This window comes from Trichechus manatus, unplaced genomic scaffold, assembly GCF_000243295.1.
Source record: "Trichechus manatus latirostris isolate Lorelei unplaced genomic scaffold, TriManLat1.0 scaffold00061, whole genome shotgun sequence".
In the NCBI taxonomy this organism is placed as follows: domain Eukaryota; kingdom Metazoa; phylum Chordata; class Mammalia; order Sirenia; family Trichechidae; genus Trichechus; species Trichechus manatus.
In genome coordinates, this window is record NW_004443997.1 from 8305980 (window position 1) to 8328792 (window position 22813).

The 22813-nt window shown below is 46.8% G+C and overlaps 1 protein-coding gene across 1 annotated transcript in view; it reads left to right on the forward strand.

Annotated features, from left to right (window-relative positions):
* KSR2 (kinase suppressor of ras 2) overlaps positions 1-22813 on the forward strand; it is a 405360-nt gene that overhangs the window by 309790 nt on the left and 72757 nt on the right. The window contains exons 8-11 of the mRNA XM_004379037.1: positions 953-1020; positions 3237-3242; positions 4489-4607; positions 12640-12808. Of these exons, the coding sequence (XP_004379094.1) occupies positions 953-1020; positions 3237-3242; positions 4489-4607; positions 12640-12808 (362 nt within the window). The remainder of the gene's footprint in view (positions 1-952; positions 1021-3236; positions 3243-4488; positions 4608-12639; positions 12809-22813) is intronic.

The following is a 22813-nucleotide window of genomic DNA, read 5'->3' on the forward strand; positions in this document are numbered from 1 at the left end:
CCCACCCATCTATCCATCCATCCATCTACCCATCCATCCATCTGTCTTTCTACCTTTCCATCCACCCATCCATCCATCCATCCATCCACCCACCCATCTATCCATCCATCTGCCTACACATCCATCCATCCATCTACTCATCCATCCGTCCTTCACATCCATTCTTCTGTCTGCCCATCCATTCATCCATCCATCCACCCACCTGCCTGTCCACCCACCCACCCATCTATCTATCCATCCATCTGTCCTTCCATCCATCTGTCCACCCTCCTATCTACCCATCCATCCACCCACCAACCTATCCATCCATCCATCCTACAGCCATCCTTCCATCTGTCTGTCCATCCACCTACCCATCTATCTGTCCATCCACCCACTCATCCGTCCATCCATCCATCTGTCCATTTGTCTTTCCATCCATCCATCCGTCCATCCACCCATCCATCCATCTGTCCTTCTCATCTGTCCATCCATCCATCCATCCACCCACCCATCTGCCTGTCCACCCACCCACCCATATATCCATCCATCCATCTGTCCATCTGTCCTTCCATCCATCTGTCCATCCATCAATCCATCCATCCATCCACCCTCCCATGTACCCATACAGCCACTTACCCACCTATCCATCCTTCAGCTAGCCTTCCATCCACCCACCCATCTGTCCATCCATCCATCTGTCCATTTGTCTTTCCATCCATCCATCTGTCCATCTATCCATCTGTCCTTCCCATCCATCCATCAATCATCCACCCACCCATCTATCCATCTACCTGTCCACCTACCCACCCATCTATCCATCCTTCCATCTATCCATCTGCTTTCCCATCTACCCATCCGTCCACCCACCAACCTATCCATCCATCCATCCTACAGCCATCCTTCCATCATCCATCCATCCGTCTGTCTGTCCATCCATCCATCCATTCTTCTCTCTCTTTCTCTGTTGCAGGTTAAAGTGCCACAACAAATGCACCAAAGAAGCCCCACCATGTCACCTCCTGATCATCCACCGAGGAGGTAAGTATATAACACTTGCTGCCCCAGGGGACAGAGCGGGGTGGGCTTGTGCAGGCCGTGTGTGATAGGTGTCCCACCCAGGCCCATTCTGGATACCTCCTGACCCCCTGGTGTTTGCCTATCTTATTTCTACCTGCCCCAACACCCTCCTTCCTAAAGCTTGTCTTTTTGATTCTCATCCCCTGTGTCTGTTCCCCCTATTTCTGGCCCCCTGTACTGGTCCCTGATACTTTAGCCCCCCCACCCCAGTTCTTCTTCCAGTCTCTAATTCCTGTTCTTTTTGTCTTATCTCCCCTCCTACTTTTCACTTTCCTCCCCTTCCCCCAATCCCATTTCTTTTCCTTCTCACTCAAAAGGAGCACCTTTTTCAGTGTCTTTCCAGAATGAGCTCTTCAGACCCATCAATTGTCCCTGCAGAAGTGGGCTAGGGGGATGTCTGGCTGTGTTCCACCTCCCCGGGGCTTTGGGAGTGTCTGTGTGAGCATGTCCAGGCAGAGAGGCACTGCAAGTTTTGGGAGAGCCACCGCCAGCCTTCTACTATGCAAACACAAGGGCCAATTTTGCTGAGCTAGTTAGAAAGACATGAGGAGGACTCTGGGAGGAGGCACCTCTTTGTGAAGGCTTGTAGTCCAGCTCTCTTGATTCTTGTCCATATGTGGCTAGTGGATTCCATGTTCAATAAAACAGATATAGGACATTGTCATCATTTGCAGAAAGTTCTGTTGGACAATCCTGGTCTAGACCCTTGCTATTCAAAGAGTGGTCCACAGACCAGCAGTGTCTGTATCACCTGCATCATCTGCGGCCCCACCCCACCCGGTCCAATCCAGTTGCCGTCGAGTCCATTCCGACTCATGCCAACCCCGTGTGTGTCAGAGTAGAACTGTGCCCCATAGGGTTTTCATGGCTCTGACCTTTCAGAAGCAGAGCGCCAGGGCTTTCTTCCTCTGGGTGGGTTCAAACTGCCAACCTTTTGGTTAGTAGCTGAGCTTTTAAACCACTTGTGCCACCCAGGGGCTGACCTAGTGAGTCGGTACCTTCCTTTTTGATAAGATCCACAGGTGATTCCCATGCACTTTAAAGTTTCAGAAGCACCGGTCTAGAGCAGGAGTTGAAAACTCAGGTGTCTGCCAGAGTCAAGCAAGTATCCTAATGAGAGAAGCTGACAGTGGGGAGGTGGTGCCTGGCAGACTGGACCACCAGGCAGCATCTAGAGAGGACAGTGTGGCCCCGTGCTGCCAGCATTTCTGATTTTTAAAAGAAAAGCCCAGAGTTTTCTGTGACATACCCTTTTAAATGTCAGCCACTTATTAAAATACTTTAAACTCTTGCTGACTTCCTCCCCGCCACACCCCCATGTGTAGGCCGGATATGGTCTGAGAGCCACCAGAGGCAACTTTTGGGTCCAGCAACATGATGATCCTATCCTGAATCCTCCTTCCTCATCCTTCCACTACATCCCTCTCATCGGCCATGGCAACCAGCCGTGTTTTAAAATGAACCCAAGGCAAACTTAAAGAAGGAGGCAAATTCCTGCCGAAAGCACTGTAGTGTGTCCCAAAGCCAGGGGCAGTTGGTTTTCGATGATCTTAGCATTGTTTATCTCTGCGAGGAGGGAAAATTGCAAGTAGAAGAAAAGTCTTCAGTTCTCTTGGCCCTTCACACCCCACATCCTTAATTAAGAGCCATCTGTTCCTTGAGTAACCGTATACACTCAATGAGGCTATTTTAAAACCTGAAATCTCAGGGCTCCTGAGCCTCTGCCTCATTGGGTGAATGCGTTCCCTTCCACCATCCCCCGACTCCTCTCTGTAGTGGGTTTTTTTCGAGCAACTCCCATGTGGAGATGGTAACCAGGGACTGCTGGAAGACACCCAGCTCTGGGAGCTGACATTTGAAGGGGGCTCCCTGCCACCCTTCCTCACGGCTGTGCCCCTTTGCTCAAAGGCAGCAGGTGCCTATAAATGCCAAGCAAACAGAACTTTCCAGAGGTCCACCAGCTTCTTGCTTTATCTCCCTGTTGGTAGAAAGTTGAAAATATCGTCAGTTTCCACGGTGATGACAAAGCACACTAAGCGGAGAAATTCAGTCCCTGGGTCAGTCCAAAGCTAATGCTTTAACGTCTCAACCAACGCTTCCCCACTCCCCCATAATAAAAAACAGTTAACAAGTAGCATTCAGGTTCAGTGGTAGAACTCTGGCCTTGCATGTAGGAGACCCAGGTTCGATTCTCAGCCATTGAACCTCATGCACAGACACCACCCGTCTGGCAGTGGAGGCTTGTGTGTTGCTGTGATGCTGAACAGGTTTCAGTGGAGCTTCCAGACTAAGGCAGAGTAGGAAGAAAGTCCTCGAGACCTGCTTCTGAAAATCAGCCAGCGTAAACCCTGTGGATCACAACAGTCCGATCCGCAGCCGATCAGGGGGATGGCTACAGGACAGGGCGGTGTTTTGTTCCATTGTGCGTGGGGTTGCCATGAGTTGGGGGCCGATTGGACAGCAGCTAACAACAAGTAACGAGATCAGACAGCAGATTTTGCACTTGAGCTTGTCACTTTTTTCCCTCCCCATGGGGAATAGTAGAAATAATAGAAGGGCAGCAGGGAGGAGGGGCTTGGATGATGTGGTCTGGGTCAGGAAGCACTTGTTTAACATTAGCTGTGTGTGCGGCTTCCTGTGTGGCTTTCAGGACGAGGCAGAGGAGAAAACTGGAAAAGTTGAGCCTCTCTTTCAGGGACCCAAGGTGGCCTTGTTTCTGACACATGATGTGTTTGAACATGCGACAGGCTGTTCAGACCAGAGAAATCCAAAGTAACAAAAGGGGATCCAAATCCAAATCCAAATACACCGATTACAGGAGGCGGGGACAGGCAGTCATTGTGAGCTTGCCCACCGATTCTCACCTAAAACCAGTTGCCAGTGAGTCGATTCTGACTCATGGCGACCCCGAATGTGTCAGAGTAGAACCATGCTCATAGGGTTTCGAAGGCTGATTTTTCAGAAGTAGATCGCCAGGCCTTTCTTCCAAGTTGCCTCTGGGTGGACTCAAACCACCAACCTTTCAGTTAGCAGGTGAACACATGAACTGTTTGCACCACCCAGGGACTCCGCACTGATTACAGGCCCTGAGAAATCAGGAACCTCTTGTATTTTGTAAAAGTTCTGCTCTGAAACGAATGTCAGTGTGAAAACAATTACAGTATTTAAAAAAAAATCTGTCCTTTATAGCATCAGTTTTATTTTTTATAATGTTTAACTGTCAAAAGTCACTGATTAGCAATATAAAAGTTTTAGGAGCCACAGGAAACACGCCAATCCCACCACCGCAAAAACAATGACTGTCATTTTCTGTGAATTCCCTTTCAGTCTTGAGGGTGGGCCTTTGATTCAGGGTCTGAGCTCTGATTTTTAGTAGGCCAAAGTGATACTAAAACTCCCAAATTGCTGTTTTTGCCCCTACGGATCCAGCAAGGTTAGTCCGGACAGAGTCGGTCCCGTGTGACATCAACAATCCGCTACGGAAGCCACCCCGGTACTCGGACCTGCATGTCAGCCAGACGCTCCCCAAAACCAACAAAATTAACAAGGTAAGGCTAGAGTTCTGCTGGCTCTGAGGATTTGGGGGGCAGATGGGCAGCAGGAGAGAGGAAGGGCCTGGGCAGGGCCCACTGGATTGATCTGGAAGGTAGCAGTCATGTCCCGGCCCACCTGGGCCTCTCCTAACTCTGTGGTTTGTGTTGAGTAAACTTGGGGGGTATCCAGGATTGGTGCAGGGTTGGATGTGCCAACAATGTGTCTAATTTAGAGGCAGGGAGGATGAAAGGAGAATGAATGACTGTGCCAAGGAGGGGGCAACAGAGAGAGGAGGAGAGACTGAGAGTTTCCTTAGTGGCCTAGACCCCACCCGCTTTGCTCTCTGAGATGTTCCACCATCTGCCAGGATCAGCTTTCCAGATGGTTCTGGGCTTTCTAACACATCTGTTGAATCAAACTGCCAAGGATTGGGGTCTATTTCTGAGCTTCTGGTTGGAGACCAAGTGGATGGGTACTGGTGGGTCCAGAGCCCTGAGCTGCAGCCAGATTGGTCTGCTTCTGGCTGGTCCCCAGGTGGGTGGTCAGCAGTGGGCCCCTCTGTGCATCTTTCCTTCCAATGTGGTCTGGAAATTTCCCACGCAATGTCCACATCCTTTGTGTGGTCTGGAGAGCAGGCTGCACCAAAGCTATCCCAGGAACACTCCAGCCCCACAGTAGGGAGGTAAGGGCCGTGCATGCCAACAGGGGCTAGGAAGACCACCATGCCTTTGTGTGTTAGCTGAGGGTGGATAAAGCGCAGATCAGCCCAAGGAGGTGGGGGTCATGTACCTCCGTTCAGGTCCCTGATGAGGTCACAATGGCCATGTGGCCTCTAGCTGGCAAGGGACAGTCTCACTTCTCATAGGGTTCTGGAGTGAATCGCCCCTCCCATATCCATTCTCCAGCAGCAGCCAGAGTGATTCTTAACAAGTGTAATTTCCATGACACCACTCTCTGCTTAAAAACCATTCAATGGCTTTCTACTGCACTTAGAAAAAAATCAAACTTCTTCATTTGGCCCCTCCCTCAGTCTCAGACCTCTCCTTCCGTGCCAAAGGCTGTATCTTATTTCCCTCTTGGGCTGTCACCCACCGTTTTCCCTGCTGGATTTCAGAGTCATTCATCATCCGGCACCTTGTAACATCATCCTAGCAGTTGAGAGCTTGGCCTCTGGAGTCAGGCAAACCTGGCACCCAGCCTTGGCTTCTTCCAATTTCTAGCAATGAGACTTTGGGCAAGTAACTTAATCTGTCTGAGCCTCAGTTTTCCAGTGTGTGCAATGGATGTGTCCCAGTTATCTACTACTGTACAACAAACCACCCCAAAGTTAGTGGTGTACGACAACCCTGTTATGATGTTCGCAGATTCTGTGTATCAGGAATATGGGAACAGACAGGGCACAGTGGGGATGGCTTGTCTGTTCCACAGTGTCCAGGGACTCAACCGGGAAAACACAAACAACGTGGGGCTGGAATCATCTAGAACAGGAATTGGCAAACTATGACCCACAGGTAAAATCCAGCCCAACACCTGTTTTTGTAAATAAACTTTTACTGGAACACAGCCCATACCCACTTGCTTGCGTGTTGTCTTTGGTTGCTTTTGTGCTATAATGCCAGAGTTGAGTACTTATGACAGATGGTGTCACCTGCAAAACCTACCATATTTACTGTCTGGCCTTTTACAGAAAAAGTTTGCTGGCCCCTGATCTAGAGGCTCCTTCACTCACTTGTCTGGTGGCTGGGCTGGGAGGAATCAAGGGCTGGGCTTAGCAGAGACAACTGGAGTGCCTACATGTGGACTTTAATTGTTGCTTGGGCTTCCTCCCAGTGTGGCTGCTTCAGGGTAGTTAGGCTTCTTACCTGGCAGCTCGGGGCTCAGAGTGACTGTTTTAACAAACACAGTGGAAGCTGCATGGCCTCTTATTATCTAGTGATGGCGGTATCACTTCTGCCATCCATTACTGACTGAAACAGTCATAAGCCTGCTTAGATTCAAGATACAGACCCCCCCTCTTAACAGGAAGAGTCTCAAGGAATTTGTAGCCATGTTTAAAATGCCCATGGTGGGGGTAATAAGAGCCCCTACCTCAGAGAGTTGTTCTGGGGATGAAATGAAACAATCAGCGTAAAAGCACTTAGCACAGTTCCTGCAACATAATAAGTGTCCAGGAAATGCTAGCTATTATTATCAGCTTAAATTTGGGGGCCCCCAATCAAACATTGGAATCTCTGAATGATGCAAATGGTTAATGTGTTCAGCTGCTAACCAAGAGGCTCCTATCCCGGAGGCACCTCAGAAGAAAGGCCTGGCAATCTACTTATGAAAAATCAGCCATTAAAAACCCTATGGAGTACAGTTCTACTCTGACACACATGGGGTTGCCATAAGTCAGAGCTGACTTAACAGCAACTACTTTAATCAAGTGTCAGGCTGGGTCCACTTTTCCTTTGTTATTGCAAAAGATCTAGGTCTCTAGGAGAGGGGATCCCCACCGCTTGGAGGCTAGGGGGCTCCGATATCGTGGCTCCTGGGAAGTAACTGTGCACGCCTGTAACCCACCCTCACCTTTGTCATGTCCTGAAGGGTGAGGGGCCCAGAGCGATCTTGAGACCTTTCCCTCTCTCTTCATAGGCACAGTGAGCCTCTTGGTGTAAGATGGGACAGAAACGTGGGTCAGATGGATCAGCGACTGAGACATTGTTCTGCTTGTCTGCCAGCAAGAGAATTTGATAAGGGAAATAAGTTAACCTCCATTTAGAAAGCGACTTTGACATGAAGGTGGCCAGGGTCTGTCAGAGGGCTGGGTTATTTTTTCCCCTCTTTTGCTTCTCGCTGGCTGCACACAGATTCTTTTTGTCAGGCAATGATGTGGTTAGTGCGATAGATTTCTGAGCCAATTTGGTCTGAAGTTTTCCTTTTTATTGCTCTTTGGCTCCGTCTCTCCTGCCTAGCTCAGTCAGTCCAGGTTCACAAAACTCCTGCTTTCTCTTCTGGCATTGTGGTCAGAGTGTGGATTCTGGAGTCGGAATGCCTGGGCTTGAAGCTCAGCCCCTTCACATTTTATGTAACTGTGTGGGCTGGACACTTTAATATCCCCCTGCCTTAGTTTTTCCCTCTGTAAAGTGGGAGGATAGTAGTACCTGCCTTGTGGGATAGTGGAGAGGGTGAGATGCCGTGATATGTGTAAAGGATTTAGTCCAGCGCTGGATACTGAGGGCATGGAAGTAGTTTGGTGATGAAAGAAGAGGAAGAGAAGGAGGAATACGAGGAAGAAAGGGGGGAAGAGGAAGAGGAGGAGGAGGAAGAGGAAGAGGAAGAAGGAAGAGGAAGAGGAGGTAGAGGAAGAGGAAGAGAATGAATGAGGTATAAACCTATTGCCATCAAGTTGGTTCCAACTCATAGTGACCCTATAGGACAGTGTAGACCTGCCCTATCGGATTTCCAAGGATTTCCAGACTGCCACAACCTTCTCTCAAGGAGTGACTGGTGGATTCCAACCACCAACCTTTTGGTTAGCAGCTGAGTGCTTTAACCACTGCCCCACAGTGCTCCTTGAATGAAGTATAGGAGGAAGAAAGAGGCGGAGGAAGAAGAGGAAGATGAGTAAGACACAGTCTAGTGAGAGGAGGTAGACCTTCTTCCTCCGTCTCCTTCTCTCCATCCCTTCAACCCTCTTTCCATTTCTTTCTTCCTGCCTCTCTCCTTCCCTCCCTCCGTTCCTTTCTTCCTTCCTTCTTTCCTTTTTCCTTCATCCAGCACACATTTACTGAGGGAGCATGCTGGGTCTGGCACTTTGCTAAGTGCCGAGAACACAGACATGAACGTAACACAACCCTAGGCTAGAGGGTGAGACAGAGAAATAAGTTGAGAAGTGACCATGTAGAAACACCATCCAAGGCGAGCTCCGTGTTACAGGACTAGCACCAGGAGTGAGTGATGCACTTTACCTGGCGGGGACTAGAGGTCAGCGGAGCTTCCCAAGGAGGGCAGATCTGAGCTGCATTTTGAAGAATGATTAGGATTTTTGCAGGTGGCCAGGGACAGGGCTGGACAGACATCCCAGGCAGAGGTAATAACATGTCCCAAGCTTGAGGATGTGAAACGGCCTGGGTTGTGTTCGGAACCATGGGCCATTTAACGTAACCGAGGTCGACCTTGCATGGTATAGTGGGGGTTGATTGCCTCTGCCTCAGAAGAGGGGGCCAAGGCCATTGTGCTACTGCTGGGTGGGGGTGGAAGTCCAGACTCTCACTGACACTGAGTGGGGAAGGCCTTGTTACCACCCAGTGGGGATGAAAGTCCTGGCTCCCTACTCAGCCTTCTCTGACAGCACTCAAGCAGAGGGGTTGGGGTATCTCCTCACAGCCTGGCGAGGGGAGAAGTCTAGGCTTCCCAGCTGGCCTTTGCTGGTATGGGTGTAGGTGGGAGCCACGGTTTTTTTCTGTGGTGTTTGACTGGAGTAGAAGAGTCATTGTCTAAAAGTTGTTTGTTGTTTTTTGTTTTGTCTTATTGGGCTGTTCCATCACTGATCCTTTGACTAGAGGGAATAGGCTTTTGTTGGGGCTCTGTTTGTCTTTGCCCATTGGCGTTTCTGGGTTTCTGGCTTCTTCAGCTCCATGTCTGGGATATATGGGGCAAAAAGAAACAGGGAGCTCAATGTTGTGTTGTTCCTTAGGTCGCAATTCCCTAGTCAGTCTTCCTTCCCTCTGCCTTTCTTTCTTTTTTCCATTTTTCCACTTTACATTTGTTTTCTGTATAATGTCCAGGGGTTTTAGTTGTACTTAGTGGGAGGAATAGAGAAAAGTACATCTACTTCTTCTTCCTGGAAGTGGAAGTCCTGATGATAGTCTTTTAATTTATTAATTCATAAAATCCTGGCAACAAACCTCCAAAGGGGTATTATCTCCAGAGGAAGAAACTAGGGCTCTGAGAAATGGAGAAACTTGGCTGTAATATATATATACAGAGAAATAGTATACCCATCCCTTAGATAATTCATGTCTCCAAGCTACAGAGTTTTCCCTGAAGTAATAGATCTCCCCGATATGATTTCTGACCCACTGTGGGAAAAATAAAGGTGAATCCTGGCTGAAGGCGGAGAGGATCTGACAACTTGGAAATAGGCCCACCTTCCCAGGCAAGTTCACTCCAGCCACCTGCCAGGCAAGACCACCTTGGAGGTAATTCTGATCTGACTATAGTAGCAGGGCATCAGGAAGCCAGCCTTCTTACTCCCTCCTAATTTATCTAATGGTAATTATATTCCCATGGCAACAGACCTATTAGTCTAAGGAATATTATGTCAATGACATGTGGAGCTAAGATTTAGGTGGCTGAGCTATGACACAGAGAGCAGCTCTCACTCAGCCCAATGGGACACAACAAGGTTTTCAGAGTAAGGTAGGGACTGACTGTCTTGGAAGAAATACAGCCAGAGTGCTCCTTAGAAGCAAGGATGGTGAGACTACGTCTCACATACTTTGGACATGTTATCGGGAGGGATCAGTCCCTGGAGAAGGACATTATGCTTGGAAAAGTAGAGGGTCAGTGAAAAAGAGGAAGACCCTCAACAAGACGGACGGACACAGCGTCTGCAACAATGGGCTCAAGCATAATGATTGTGAAGATGGCGCAGGAACCAGCAATGTTTCATTCTGCTGTACATAGGGTCACTATGAGTCGGAACTGACTCAATGGCACCTAACAGCAACAGGAACTTGACTATGTCATTCGAGAGATAAGGGAAAGCATAAAGCATGCATCTGTCCATCTTCCAAGGAGCCCTGGTGGTACAGTGGTTAAGAGAGTCCCTGATGGAGCAGGAGAAAGGTGGGATGCAGAACTCAAATTCTAGTAAGAAGACCAGACTTAATGGTCGGACTGAGTCTAGAGGAACCCCAGAAAGCATGGCCCCTGGATTCTCTATAAGCCCAGAACTAAATAATTTCTGAGGCCAACTCTTCAGACAGGGATTGGACTGGACAGTGGGACATAAAGTGATACTCGTGAGGAGTGTGCCTCTTAGCTCAAGTAGATGCAAGAGACTAAACGGGCAGCTTCTGTCCAGAGGTGAGATGGGAAGGCAGAGAGGGTTAGGAGCTGATTGAATGGACATGGGCAATCGGGTGGAAAGGAGGAGTGCGCTGTCACAGTAAGGTGAGAGCAATTAGGGTCATATAACAATGTATGTATAAATTTTTGTATGGGAGACTAACTTGAAATGTAAACTTCATTTAAACTATAACAATCAAAAATAAATAAATAAAGCAATAAATAAAAGTGTTCCCCTTGAGAACGGGAACCAGACAAGGATACCCTTTATCACCACTCTTATTCAGCATTGTGCTGGAGGTCCTAGCCAGAGCACTTAGGCTAGAAAAAGAAATAAAGGACATCAGAATTGGTAGGGAAGAAGTAAAAGTATCCCTATTTGCAGATGATATGATCTTATACACAGAAAACCCCAAAGAATCCACAAGAAAACTACTGGAACTAGTAGAAGATTTCAGCAAACTATCAGGATACAGGATAAACATACAAAAATCAGTTGGATTCCTCTACAGCAACAAAGAGACCTTCGAAGAGGAAATCACCAAATCAACACCATTTACAACAGCCCCCAAGAAGAGAAAATACTTAGGAATAAATCTAACCAGAGACGTGAAAGACCTATACAATGAAAACTGCAAGACAGTACTGCAAGAAACCACACAGCAATGTATGTATGAATTTTTGTATGAGAAACTGACTTCAACTGTAAATTTTCACTTAAAGCACAATAAAAAAAGAAAGCATCAGCAAAGAAATAGAAGATACCAAGAAGAACCAAAAGGAAATTTCAGAACTGACAAATAACAGTAACCTCGTCCCTAAAACAAACAAACAAACAAACAAAACTCTATGGATTGGCTTAATGCAGAAGAAGTGGTTAAACAATCCTTAAATAGGATAAACTCAAAGAAATCCCCACTAAGATACATCATGTCAAACTTCTAAAAGCTTAAAACTCTTTATCTTTTTAATAGTTTCCGTGGCCTACTGTAACAAATTACCATGAATTGGGTGGCTTAAGACAACAGAAATTTATTCTCTCACAGTTCTGGAGTCCATAAGTCTGAAATCAAGGTGTTGGCAGGATTGGTTCCTTCTGGAAGCCATAGAGAAGAATCTGTTCCACACAGATCTCCTAACTGCTGATTGCTCTGGCAGTCCATGGTGTTCCTTGGACACATCACTCCAGTTTCTACCTCTGTCTTCACATGGCCTTCTCCCTTGTGATTCTCTACATGTCTTCTTTTCTGTCTCTTATAAAGACACTCTTCATTAGCCCACCCTAATCCGGATGATGTCATCTTAAGATCCTTACCTTAGTTACATCTGCAAGCACCCCTATTCCAAGGAAGGTCACATTCTGAATTCTGGGTGGACGTGTCTTTTGGGGGACCACTATTCAACCCATTACACTGCTCTTGTACCTACTCCCTCCCATCCTGGCCATTCCGAGGATGTACATGTGGATTCTCTCCTCATCTTCACTTTAGAGCTGACTCAGGGACGAGGAAAGGCAGTGCTGATTCTAACGGGGACTGAGGAAAGATGCTGAAGGCTCACTCTCATGCTCTGTCAGGATCTGTCAGGCTGCTAATTCTTTAATAAACACTCTGGAGGAGAAGTGTTAGGATGGAAAGAGCACTCTGAGCACCTTGGCATGAGACTTTCAAGAATCAAAGAGGTGCAGGAAGTGTGGCTGTCAACCTATGTGGTTTTCATTACAGGGCATCCTTCCACTCTGGTGTACAGACAGTGGACAGGAATTTGACTCCAGAAACTGTTCCTCCTGCAACTGGGTGCAGCCTTGTGGGGATGATGAAGCCGGCAGGCCTTTGGAAGACCTAGTGACTGAGGAAGGGGCAAGAGTTGCTGAGGATGCTCGGCTGGGGCCTGGGTGGGCAGCACAGAGACCTCTTCCTGCTCAGCTTGTTCTCACTGCCATCTCTGCTTTCCTGTTGTCCCCTGACCCCTGCCCTGTTTTGTTTCCTGCAGGACCACATCCCAGTCCCTTACCAGCCAGACTCCAGCAGCAACCCCTCATCCACAACGTCCTCTACGCCCTCCTCGCCAGCGCCCCCGCTCCCACCCAGCGCCACGCCGCCTTCTCCCCTGCACCCTTCCCCACAGTGCACGAGGCAGCAGAAGAACTTCAACCTGCCAGGTACTTCCGTGCTTGCAGAGGCGTGGGGGGTCCAGTTTTAGAGGGGCAGAGATTAGGGAGGGGGTTTGATTCATGCCAGAGCAATGTTGGGGTCAGTCCATGCTTGAAGGATGGAGATCAGAGAGGGGAAGAAAAGGCATGTGATTGAGCCATATCCCGTGCAGGGCAATTGTATATTAAAAAAAAAACAGCTGCCGTCCAGTTGACTCCAACTCATGGTGGCTCCCTTTTTTCAAAGTAGAACTGTGCTCCATAGGGTTTTCAGTGGCTGATTTTTCAGAAGTAGATTTCCAGGCCTTTCTTCCGAGGTGCCTCTGGGTGGACTGGAACCTCCAACCTTTCAGTGTTTGCACTACCCAGGGCCACCACCCACTAGACTAGTGCTTATTTAAATTTAAATTAATTTAAATTAAATAAATTAAATTGGAAATTTAGTTCCTCAGTTGCACTAGCCACATTCCAAGTGCTCAGTAGCCACATGTGGCTAGTGGCTGCCATATTGGACAGCACAAAATATTGAACATTTCCATCATTGAAGAATGTTCCATTGGACAGTGCTGGTCCAGGGGCTGATGTCCTCCTGAGCCAGCGAGTTTCACATGGGGACAGAAATCTCAGGTCCTGAGTCACAGATCACACCCCCAAGGCTAACCAGCCATGACTGAATGAATGAAAGGCTCATGGAGGCCCAGCCCCACACCTGGGCAATATGCAGATACAGCCGCCCAGATGAGGACAAGCTGAACATGTTAACCTGCCCACACTGCTTTGATTTTGCTTGTGTCTATAGAGATAGCGTGTATTTTGAAGTCTTGCAACATCGGGCTTTTTGTTAAGTTCAAGTCTGAGGCAGCCTCGTATCCGTCCAGTATGGGGGCCACTCACCTGGCAGCCACCAAGAACCATAATGTGAGTCGCCAACCGAGTCATCTCAGTAAGTGCCACTGAGTCATTTGGACTAATTGTTCGGTGTTTCCACTGCCACCTCCATCGCAGTCCATTTCCACTTCTCCTGAGGGGGCTGAATGGAAAAAAGACCCTTTGATACCCCATGACACTCAAAACTTGGGGGGAAGTGGGCACAGATGCTTTCCTATATCCACTCCACCCCTCTAAGACACTGACATTGGGGAGTATTTTCCCTAAGACCGTTCGTTGCTTGTTTATGGGCCAGCAGCTGGGAAAGAATCCTTGTAATGGAGAGCCGTGCATGGGAGCGCCATGGTTCTTCTTATCACTATAAGAACCTGCCAGATCCGTGGACAAGAGACCCAACCGACCAGGGGGTGATTGCTGTATCCCTTAGCTCCTTTGTTCCCTCAGTTAGGGTTCCCAACGAGGGGTCCTTCCTGATTTGCTGTGCTAACCTGTAAGCTGATCCTTACCTATTCTGTGACATGTCATGACAGTGTCCTGGCCTTTTTGGGGAAGTGGGCTCAGGCGTTCTTTAGGGGAAGGCACAAGAGAGACAGTTAACACAGAAGTTAAGAGTGTGGATTCTGGAGCCAGACCCCTTGAGTTCAAATGCCAGCTCTGCCATTTAACATCTGCATGATTTGGGGCAAATTATTTATCTCCCTGTGCCTCAATTTCCTCATCTGTAAAATGAGGATAAAATCATAACACCACTCTATGGAGTCTTTGAAAGATTAAATGTCATAATCCCTGTGCAAAGCTCCGCAGAGTGCCTGTCTCATGGAAGATCTCAGTATAGGTAGTCCCCGACTTACGACATATTCGAGTTACTACAAACTGCACTTACAATCGTTTTTTGTTTTTGTTTTGTACATCTTATTGTTAGTAATATGTACTCCATACAGTGTTGCAGCACATAATTTGATGATGTTATCATTCTTAGACATTCACTTGCAGATGTTTAATGTTGTGATTTACCATTCAAAACACTGCTGTACAGCAGGCAGTAATAAAAACTAAAAAAAAAAAAAAGTGTTTGACTTATGTCAGAACAGATTTACAACAGAGTCGTTGCAATGGAACCCCATTATAAGCCAGGAACTACCTGGAAATGTAAGCTATGTTCATGATTGGAGTCCCTGGATGGTGCAAATGGTTAAGGCACTCAGCTGCTAACCCAAAGGCTGGAAGTTCAAGTTCAACCAGGGGCACCTTGGAAGAAAGGCCTGACTGTCTACTTCTGAAAAATCAGCCATTGAAAACCCTATGTAGCACAGTTCTACTCTGACACACACGGGGTCACCATGAATCAGAGTTGACTAACAGAAGCTTTTTTTTTTTTTTTTAATTTTCATTATTATCATATAAACACAATGATAAAAAATTTACAGTGGCTATCATTTTTGGCATTTCTCGTCATCACTGCCAAATAATATGGGCATAGACAGAATTGTGGAAATAAAGATGAAATTCCATGTACCCTAGTGCTGGGAGTATGGATTGAGTACACTTTTCTGGAGGGTGATTTGGCATTATCTGTTAAAGTTCTAAATGTACATTTCCTTGACCAGCAATCCCAGTTCTAGAAGTTTTTATACAGAAAGTCTTGCACAAGGGCCCTGGGATCTGTATGTAAGGATTTCATTGCCCAGTGAAAAATTGAAATCAACTTTAATGCCCATCAAGAGGGGAATGATTGAATATATTGGAATGTAAAGCAGCTTTATATTTATAAATAAATATAAAATCAGTATAACCAAACACTCTGCCACCCTTTAAAAGAATGACGTAGCTCTGTGTACATATCCTAACATAGAAAGATGTCCATAAAGTGGCCTATTAGTGACTTGCGGAGCAATAAGTATAATAGCATTCCTATTTATTATAAAAGAATTATGTCTGTTTATATATGTGTATTGTATGTGTGTATATATGTATTTGTATATGCATGCCTTAGTTACCCAGAGCTGCTATAACAGAAATACCATAAGCAGGTGGCTTTACAGAACAGAAATTTATTTTCTCACAGTTCTGAAGGTGAAAAGACCAAATCAGGGTTTCTGTTGACCACGTAGAACCTTTCTGTGATCCTCTCTCCTAGTTTCTGATGTCTGCCAGCAATCCTTGGCATTTCTTACTGTTCCTTGGCATCTGTCTTCCCCCGTGTGTGTGTCTCTGTGTCTGTTCTGCTCTTTTTATAACTTAGAAGTTATTAGGTCCCTGGTGCACACTGGTTAAGAGCTCAGCTGCTGACCAAAAGGTCAGGAGTTTGAATCCACCAACCACTCCTTGGAAACCCTATAAGGTAGTTCTACTCTGTCCTATAGGGTTGCTATGAGTCGGAATCGACTCAATGACAGCGGGTTTGGTTTCTGGGTTTTACTCCAGCATGGCCTCATTAGCATAACAAAGAAGACCCTATTTCCAAAGAGGATCACATTCACAGGATAACCAAAAACCTGTTGCTGATGAGTGGATTTCAGTACATACTTTGAGGGGCAGGGGGTAGGCACGGTTCAAATCCATAGCAATGCACCAAAACATCTGGAAGAAAGAACTTCATGGTGGCTGCTTGTAAGGAGAAGGGTTTTATTTTATACCCTTCTATAATGTTTTATTGGAGCCCTGGTGGCGCAGTGATTAAGAGCTTGGCTCCTAACCAAAAGATCAGCAGTTTGAATCCACCAGCGGCTCCTCAGAAACCCTATGGGCAGTTCTACTGTCATACAGGTCGCTATGAGCCGGAATTGACTCAGCGACAACGGGTTTGGTTTTTCGGGTGTGACATGTATGATAATGATGAATATGCATCAGTTTTATAATTGAATAATCATTATAAAATGCAGTGCTGAAATGGAAAACAAAATAGGAGCTACTTGAATTCCAGTCAGACCATACCCCTGTCTGTAGGCAGCCTTCAGGGAAGTTGTCCAGGGTGACAAGTACCTGTCCTGTTCCTACAAGGACCTAGTTATAGCCATTATGCTCATGACGGAGAGGCTCAGTTGATGGGAAATGGACCTTTGGCTATGGTTCTCTGCCAGATGCTGAGTTTTCTGAAACTGTTGAAGTTAACACCAAGGCATAACAATGTCCCCGGCCTTCATTAAGCTAGATGATTTTTATCTAAAAGGGACTGTGGGGTTAACGGCTGTGTTCGGCTTATCTGTTAACCTCAGGACATGTGAAGAGAGAGTTTTTAGTTAGAAAACAAAGTGTGGCGTGTGTAGCTTGGCAGTTTTGGTGATTCTGCTCTTGCAGTCACTCGACCTCCTTGTTCTCTGCCCTTGTCTTCTGAGTCCTGGTGCCATGTTACACATGGTGCAGATGAGGGTGGCTTGTTAGGCATACTCGGTGGACAGACAGACCTCAGCTTTGCCCCTTCCTAGCTCTGTGGGCTTGAGCAGGGCAGTGACTCTGTTTAGGTCTCAGTTTCTCATCTGTAAAATGGGGCTAATGATGAGAGGTTATTGTGACATCTGCTGTGGCAAGATACACGAAAGCGTTTTCTCAGAGATTGTTTGGTGGATTTCTGAGACGGTGGTGTTCAAATATCTTCTTTTTTTGGAGCTACCTAGCACTATCTTTTGGCTGCTAACCAAAAGATTAATGGTTGGAACCTACCCACCCACTCCGTGGCAAAAAATCTGGCGATCCACTTCCATAAAGGCTACAGCCTAGAAAACCCTATGGGGCAGTTCTACTCTGTCACACAGGGTCACAATGAGTCAAAAATCAACTCAGTGGCACCCAGCAACAAACAGCCACTTCCCCCACACACAGACATGCATCCACATTCCAGGAAATGGCAGATTCTAATGTCCCATAGAGAGAAACGAGGAGGCAGAATCTGCCTTTGGTGGAGATTGTGGGATTCCTGAGATCTCACTTGGGCTGGGCCACCAGGCTCATGAGAATGTTGCTTTCCTTTCAGAAGCTCTTCCCCTCATCACTCTGCCTGGTTCCCTCTTTTATATTCAGCACAGTGCTCATCACTCCCTGATAGGATCTTGTAAATTTACTTCTTTGTTGGTGTATCAGCTGCATGAGACCAAGAAACATGTCTGCTTCATTCACTACTCTACTCCTAAACCCCAACACATTGTCTGTTACAGAAAAAACCCATTGCTGTCAAGTCCGACTCTTAGCAACCCTATGAGACAGAGTAGAACTGCCCCATAGGGTTTCCTAGGCTGTAATCTTTACAGGAGCAGATGGCCAGGTCTTTTCTCCCACAAAGCCGCTGTTGGGTTTGACCTGCTGACCTTTAGGTTAGCAGCTGAGTGCTTAGCCGCTATGCTACCCAGGGACTCCTTTTTCTTTTATGGAAGGTACTAGATAAATGTTGGATGAACAAATGAATGAGTGACTGAGTGACTTCCAGTTTATGCACTGCCCTGGGCTGCAGTTTTTCTCTTCACGTTGTCTTCTTGGCCCTCAGGCTGCATTCATCCATTTGTTGCATTAACAAATATTTATTGAGCATCTTCTCTGTGCCAGGTACTGTACTAGGCACGAGATGTGGCGTGGTGGGCAAACCAGACATGGCCTCCGTTTGAGTTTCTTATAGCTGTTCTAACAAATTACCGCAAACTTGGTGGCTTAAAACAACAGTAACGTATTGTCTTCTAGTTGTGGAGGTCAGAAGTCCGAGAATTCCACTTGGGTAAAATCAAGGTGTCAGCAGGGCAGCTGGAGGAGAGAATCTGCTTCTTTGCCTTTTCCAGCCTCTAGAAGCTGCCTACATTCCTTGGCTTGTGACCCCTTCCTCCATCTTCAAGGCCAGCAGTGTAGCATATTCAAATCTCTGTCTTTCTGACTCTGACCTTCCTGTCTCTCTCTCATAAGGACCCTTGTGATTACATGGTGCCTACCAGATAATTCAGGATAATCCCCCCATTCCAAGATCCCTAATTTACTGTATTTCCCACAAATAACGCGCCTACACATTTAACGCGCATAGTGCACCTAGGAAAATAATGCATGAGGGGGTTACGCGGATGGCAAAAATGTATAACACACGTTATGTGCATAAAATACGGCAATCACATCTGCAAAGTCCCTTTCACCATGCAAAGTAACTTGACAATTTCCAGGCATTAGAACGTGGACATCTTTGCCTATTGCCATCCCTGTTCTCATGAAGTTAATAGCTTAGTGGGATACTCAGGTGTTTACCAATTAAACATACACATGAAAATAGCACTATAAATTGTGATAAACACAAACAGTGCTATAAATGAATTCAAGAGGAGAACAAGTGTAGGTTGAGGGGTCAGAGACACTGAGTTCTGAAGGAGGAGTTATCCAGGCAGAGGAAGGATCATGTGCAAAGGCCCCGGCACAGGTATGAATTTGGGCCATTGAAGGAACCAAAAGATGTCCCCCGTGGTCTGAGTGCTGTAAACAAAGGGCAGTGTCACAAACCAGGCTGTACAGACCCAGGGGATGAGGCCACAGAGGGCCTTGTCAGGCGTGGCAGGACTTTTGATTTTATTTAAGACACAATAGGAAGCAATGGAAAGGTTCAGGCAGGAGCTGCCTTGATCATATTCCTTCCTGAAGACCACCCTGGCTGCCATGGGCAGGGGCCTTGAGGTGGGAGTGGGCCTGCAAGAGTGGAAGTGCTTCAGAGTTGCCTCTCCGCTCTCTGAGTCACCTGAAACCTCCCAGTCGCCGAGTCCTCTTAGATGCCAGAGAGCCAGGAGCCACCCAGCTCTCCCGAGCACCTACTTGGGTTCCTCAGCTGCCCCTTGGAGTTGTTCTTGCTGGTGCCCAGTGTTAGCAGAAGAACAGCGCTCACAGTTTCACCCTGCCCCCTCCCAGCCACTTGTTTCCCTTTCAGTCATCAGGAAGGAGCTCACCGAGGAGGAGGCGAGGAGGCCGCTGGCTCTGCGCACGGAGGCCTTTGCAGCGTCCTATTGCCTGACACCTATTCATTCTCAGATGCCCAACCCCTCCTTCTTAAAAAGTGGAATGACCAGCTATCCTTTTCCGCTGATGTGGAATCCCCCGTCACAGCTGGAGCTGGGGAGGGAAGAGAGCAGCTAAGCCTGTTGATAACCCCTGGGTAGTTTTTCTTTGTTAATTTTAGCCCCTAGTTGATGAACAACATGGCTGTGTGTAATGATAAACCGAGGTTACCTAACAGAAAAAGGCCCCTGCAATCATGGAGGTTGATTTTCTTTTAAACCTGTGCTCTGTGACCTGGGATAAGTTGCTTCCCATCCTAGACCACCCCCGCTTCCCTCCCGTTTTCCAGAATCAAAAATGCACCAATGTAAACTCCATCTATTTGGGATAATTTGGAATTGGACTAATTGAAAAGTTTCTGCTGTTTTAGTTATGAAAGAGAGTCGATTAATTCAACAAACAGGCTTTGAACACCCACATGAGCCAGAACCAGGTGCTTGGGATCCCAGGATACTGGAACTTGCTGTCTGTCCTGAAGGAGCTTAGAAACCAACGCCAACTTCAAGGGGAGCCGTCAGTCTGTTTTCCCAAAGCAAATGACTTCGCACTTGAACTATCCAATTGTCTCTTAAATTATAAGTCATTCTTGTCTATTAATTAAGAGCCTAGAAAGACAATGGAGTCCCTCGATGGTACAGAATGTTAATGTGCTCAGCTGCTAACCAAAAGGTTGGAGGTTTGACTCTGCCTAGAAGTGCCTTCGGGAAAATCAGCCACTGAAAACCCTATGGAGCACAGTTTTACTCTGACATACATGGGGTCGCCATGAGTCAGAATTGACTGGACAGCAGCTGGTTTTAGAAAGGATTTTGCTAATTCATCACAGCTAATACCTACCCAGCACCCACTACGCATCGCATCCTTACCTCACGCAATGATGATCCCAGCCCTACAAGAAGAACCCGTTGCCGTGGAATGGATTCTGACTCATAGCGACCGTATAGGACAGAGTAGAACTGCCGCATAGGGTTTCCAAGGAGCAGCTGGTGGATATGAACTGCCAACTTTTTGGTTAGCAGCCGAGCTGTTAACCACTGCGCCACCAGGACCCCCTACAAGGAAGGGATCTATTCTTATCTCCATTTTACACATGTGGAAACTGAGACTTGGAGAGGTTAAGTTACTAGCTCCAGATTTTCACAAGTTGCCAGAGGCAGAGCAGGGATTCAGCTTCATATGCTCAGCTTCTTGGCCCCAGGCTCAAACCCGTTGGGCTAATACTTCGTAATCCCCTCTAGGGATATTGAAAAATTTCTCTGTTTGTTTAAGTAATTTTCTGTGTTTACCATTATACATAATACTGTGCTGAACATCCTTGTTCATACATCTGTGTGTATCTGATTATTTCTTTATAATAAATTTGTAGAGAGCAAAAAGGGTTAAGTGCTGGGCCAGAGCATAAGTACATTTTTAAGGCTCCTCTTGATACATGTCATGAGATTGCCCTCCCTAAAGATTTTATGCATCTATACTTTGACCACAGGTAGATATTTTAAAATATTGGCGGGCTTGGGAAACCAGGGCCTGGGTCTTTTTTCACATCCTCTTGTTTAGACCCCTGGCATCAGCTCATGCGTGGAGAGCTCACCTTCCACCCACTCTGTGGATGAGGAAGGCATTCAGTCCTTTAAGGAGGGTCTTCCTGCCTGGCCATCTACATCCTAGGTAACGATGCCCCGTGGAGCTACCCCTTAACTCTGAGCCTCTGGAGGGCAGAATAGTAGTTTATGCATCTTTCTATCCCCAAAGTCTGTGACATAGTAAAGCCACTAGATTCCCTTGAGTCAGTTCCAACTCATGGCAACCCACTGTGTGTCAGAGTAGAACTGTGCTCTATAGGATTTTCATTGGCTTTTTTTTTTGTAAATAGATCACCAGGCCATTTTTCCAAGGTGCCCCTGGGTAGACTTGAGCCTTCAGCCTTTTGGTTAACAGCCAAGCATGTTAACTGTTTGTCACCCAGGGACTCCTACAATGTAGTACCAAACCAAAAAAAAAAAAAAAATTAAAAAAAACCCATTGCTGTCGAGTCGATTCCAACTCATAGCAAACCCATAGGACAGAGTAGAACTGCCCCGCAGGGTTTCCAAGGCTGTAATCTTTATAGAAGCAGCCGATAACTTAATCACTGCACCAGCAGGGCTCTCTTATGACACAGTAGAATCTCCTTAAATCACTTTGAGTCAAATAGAACGGTTACCCAAGGATCAAATAGGGTATCATGCAGCGGTGAATAATTCCTGACTACTCTATGTGATGAGATTCTACCACAATTCTCTCTTTCAAGTTGTTCATTTACCCATAGTATTTACCATGATTGGTAATGGCATGCTTGTTTACCGACTGTCTTCCCTACCAGGGATGGTTTACCCAATAAGCAAGATCCACACGGGCTTACTTGCACCTACTTACTAGTCTGTAGTGCACAGTTTCCCCTGTTTTTCGCTGCATCTTTGACGTGGTGAAACCTTCGTGAAATGATGCACTACAGATTAGCAGGTAAACACGATTAAGCCCATGCATACCTTGCTTCCCGTAAGCCCGTGCGTACCTTGCTTACTGATTAATCCTCCCCTATTCCCAACTATACCGCAAGGTCCACAAGGGCAAAGGGAGAACTGTCTGGTTCATCATTGTATCGCCAGTGCCATGCCAAGCGCCTGACACATAGTTGTTGTTGTTAGGTGCTGTTGAGTCAGTCTTGACTCATAGTGACCTCATGTGACAATAGCCACTCAATAAACACTCGTTGAGTACACTGATAGGTTAACAAATAAGCATAAGGCTTGTTTGTTCCAGAAAGTTTGCAGCTGGAGTCTTGGTGGCAACCCAGAGATGGGTCCTTAGATGGGCTGTGGGACAGGAACTCAGGATGACTCTCTGAGTTGGGATGCTCTGTTTTCAGGAAGGATGAGGTATCAAATAGGAGAGTTGGCCTCAGTGTTTAGGGCTCCGGCATCTTTACCTTTGTTCTCAGTCCCTGGTCCCTCATAATTTGGAGTGTCTGCAGATTTATGAAATCCCCTAGTGTTGAACAGAGAATGACCACATGGTCACTGTGGGAGCCCATTTTGGCACCTGGAGGGAGAGCTCCTGGGCGACACTCATTTGGTGTTT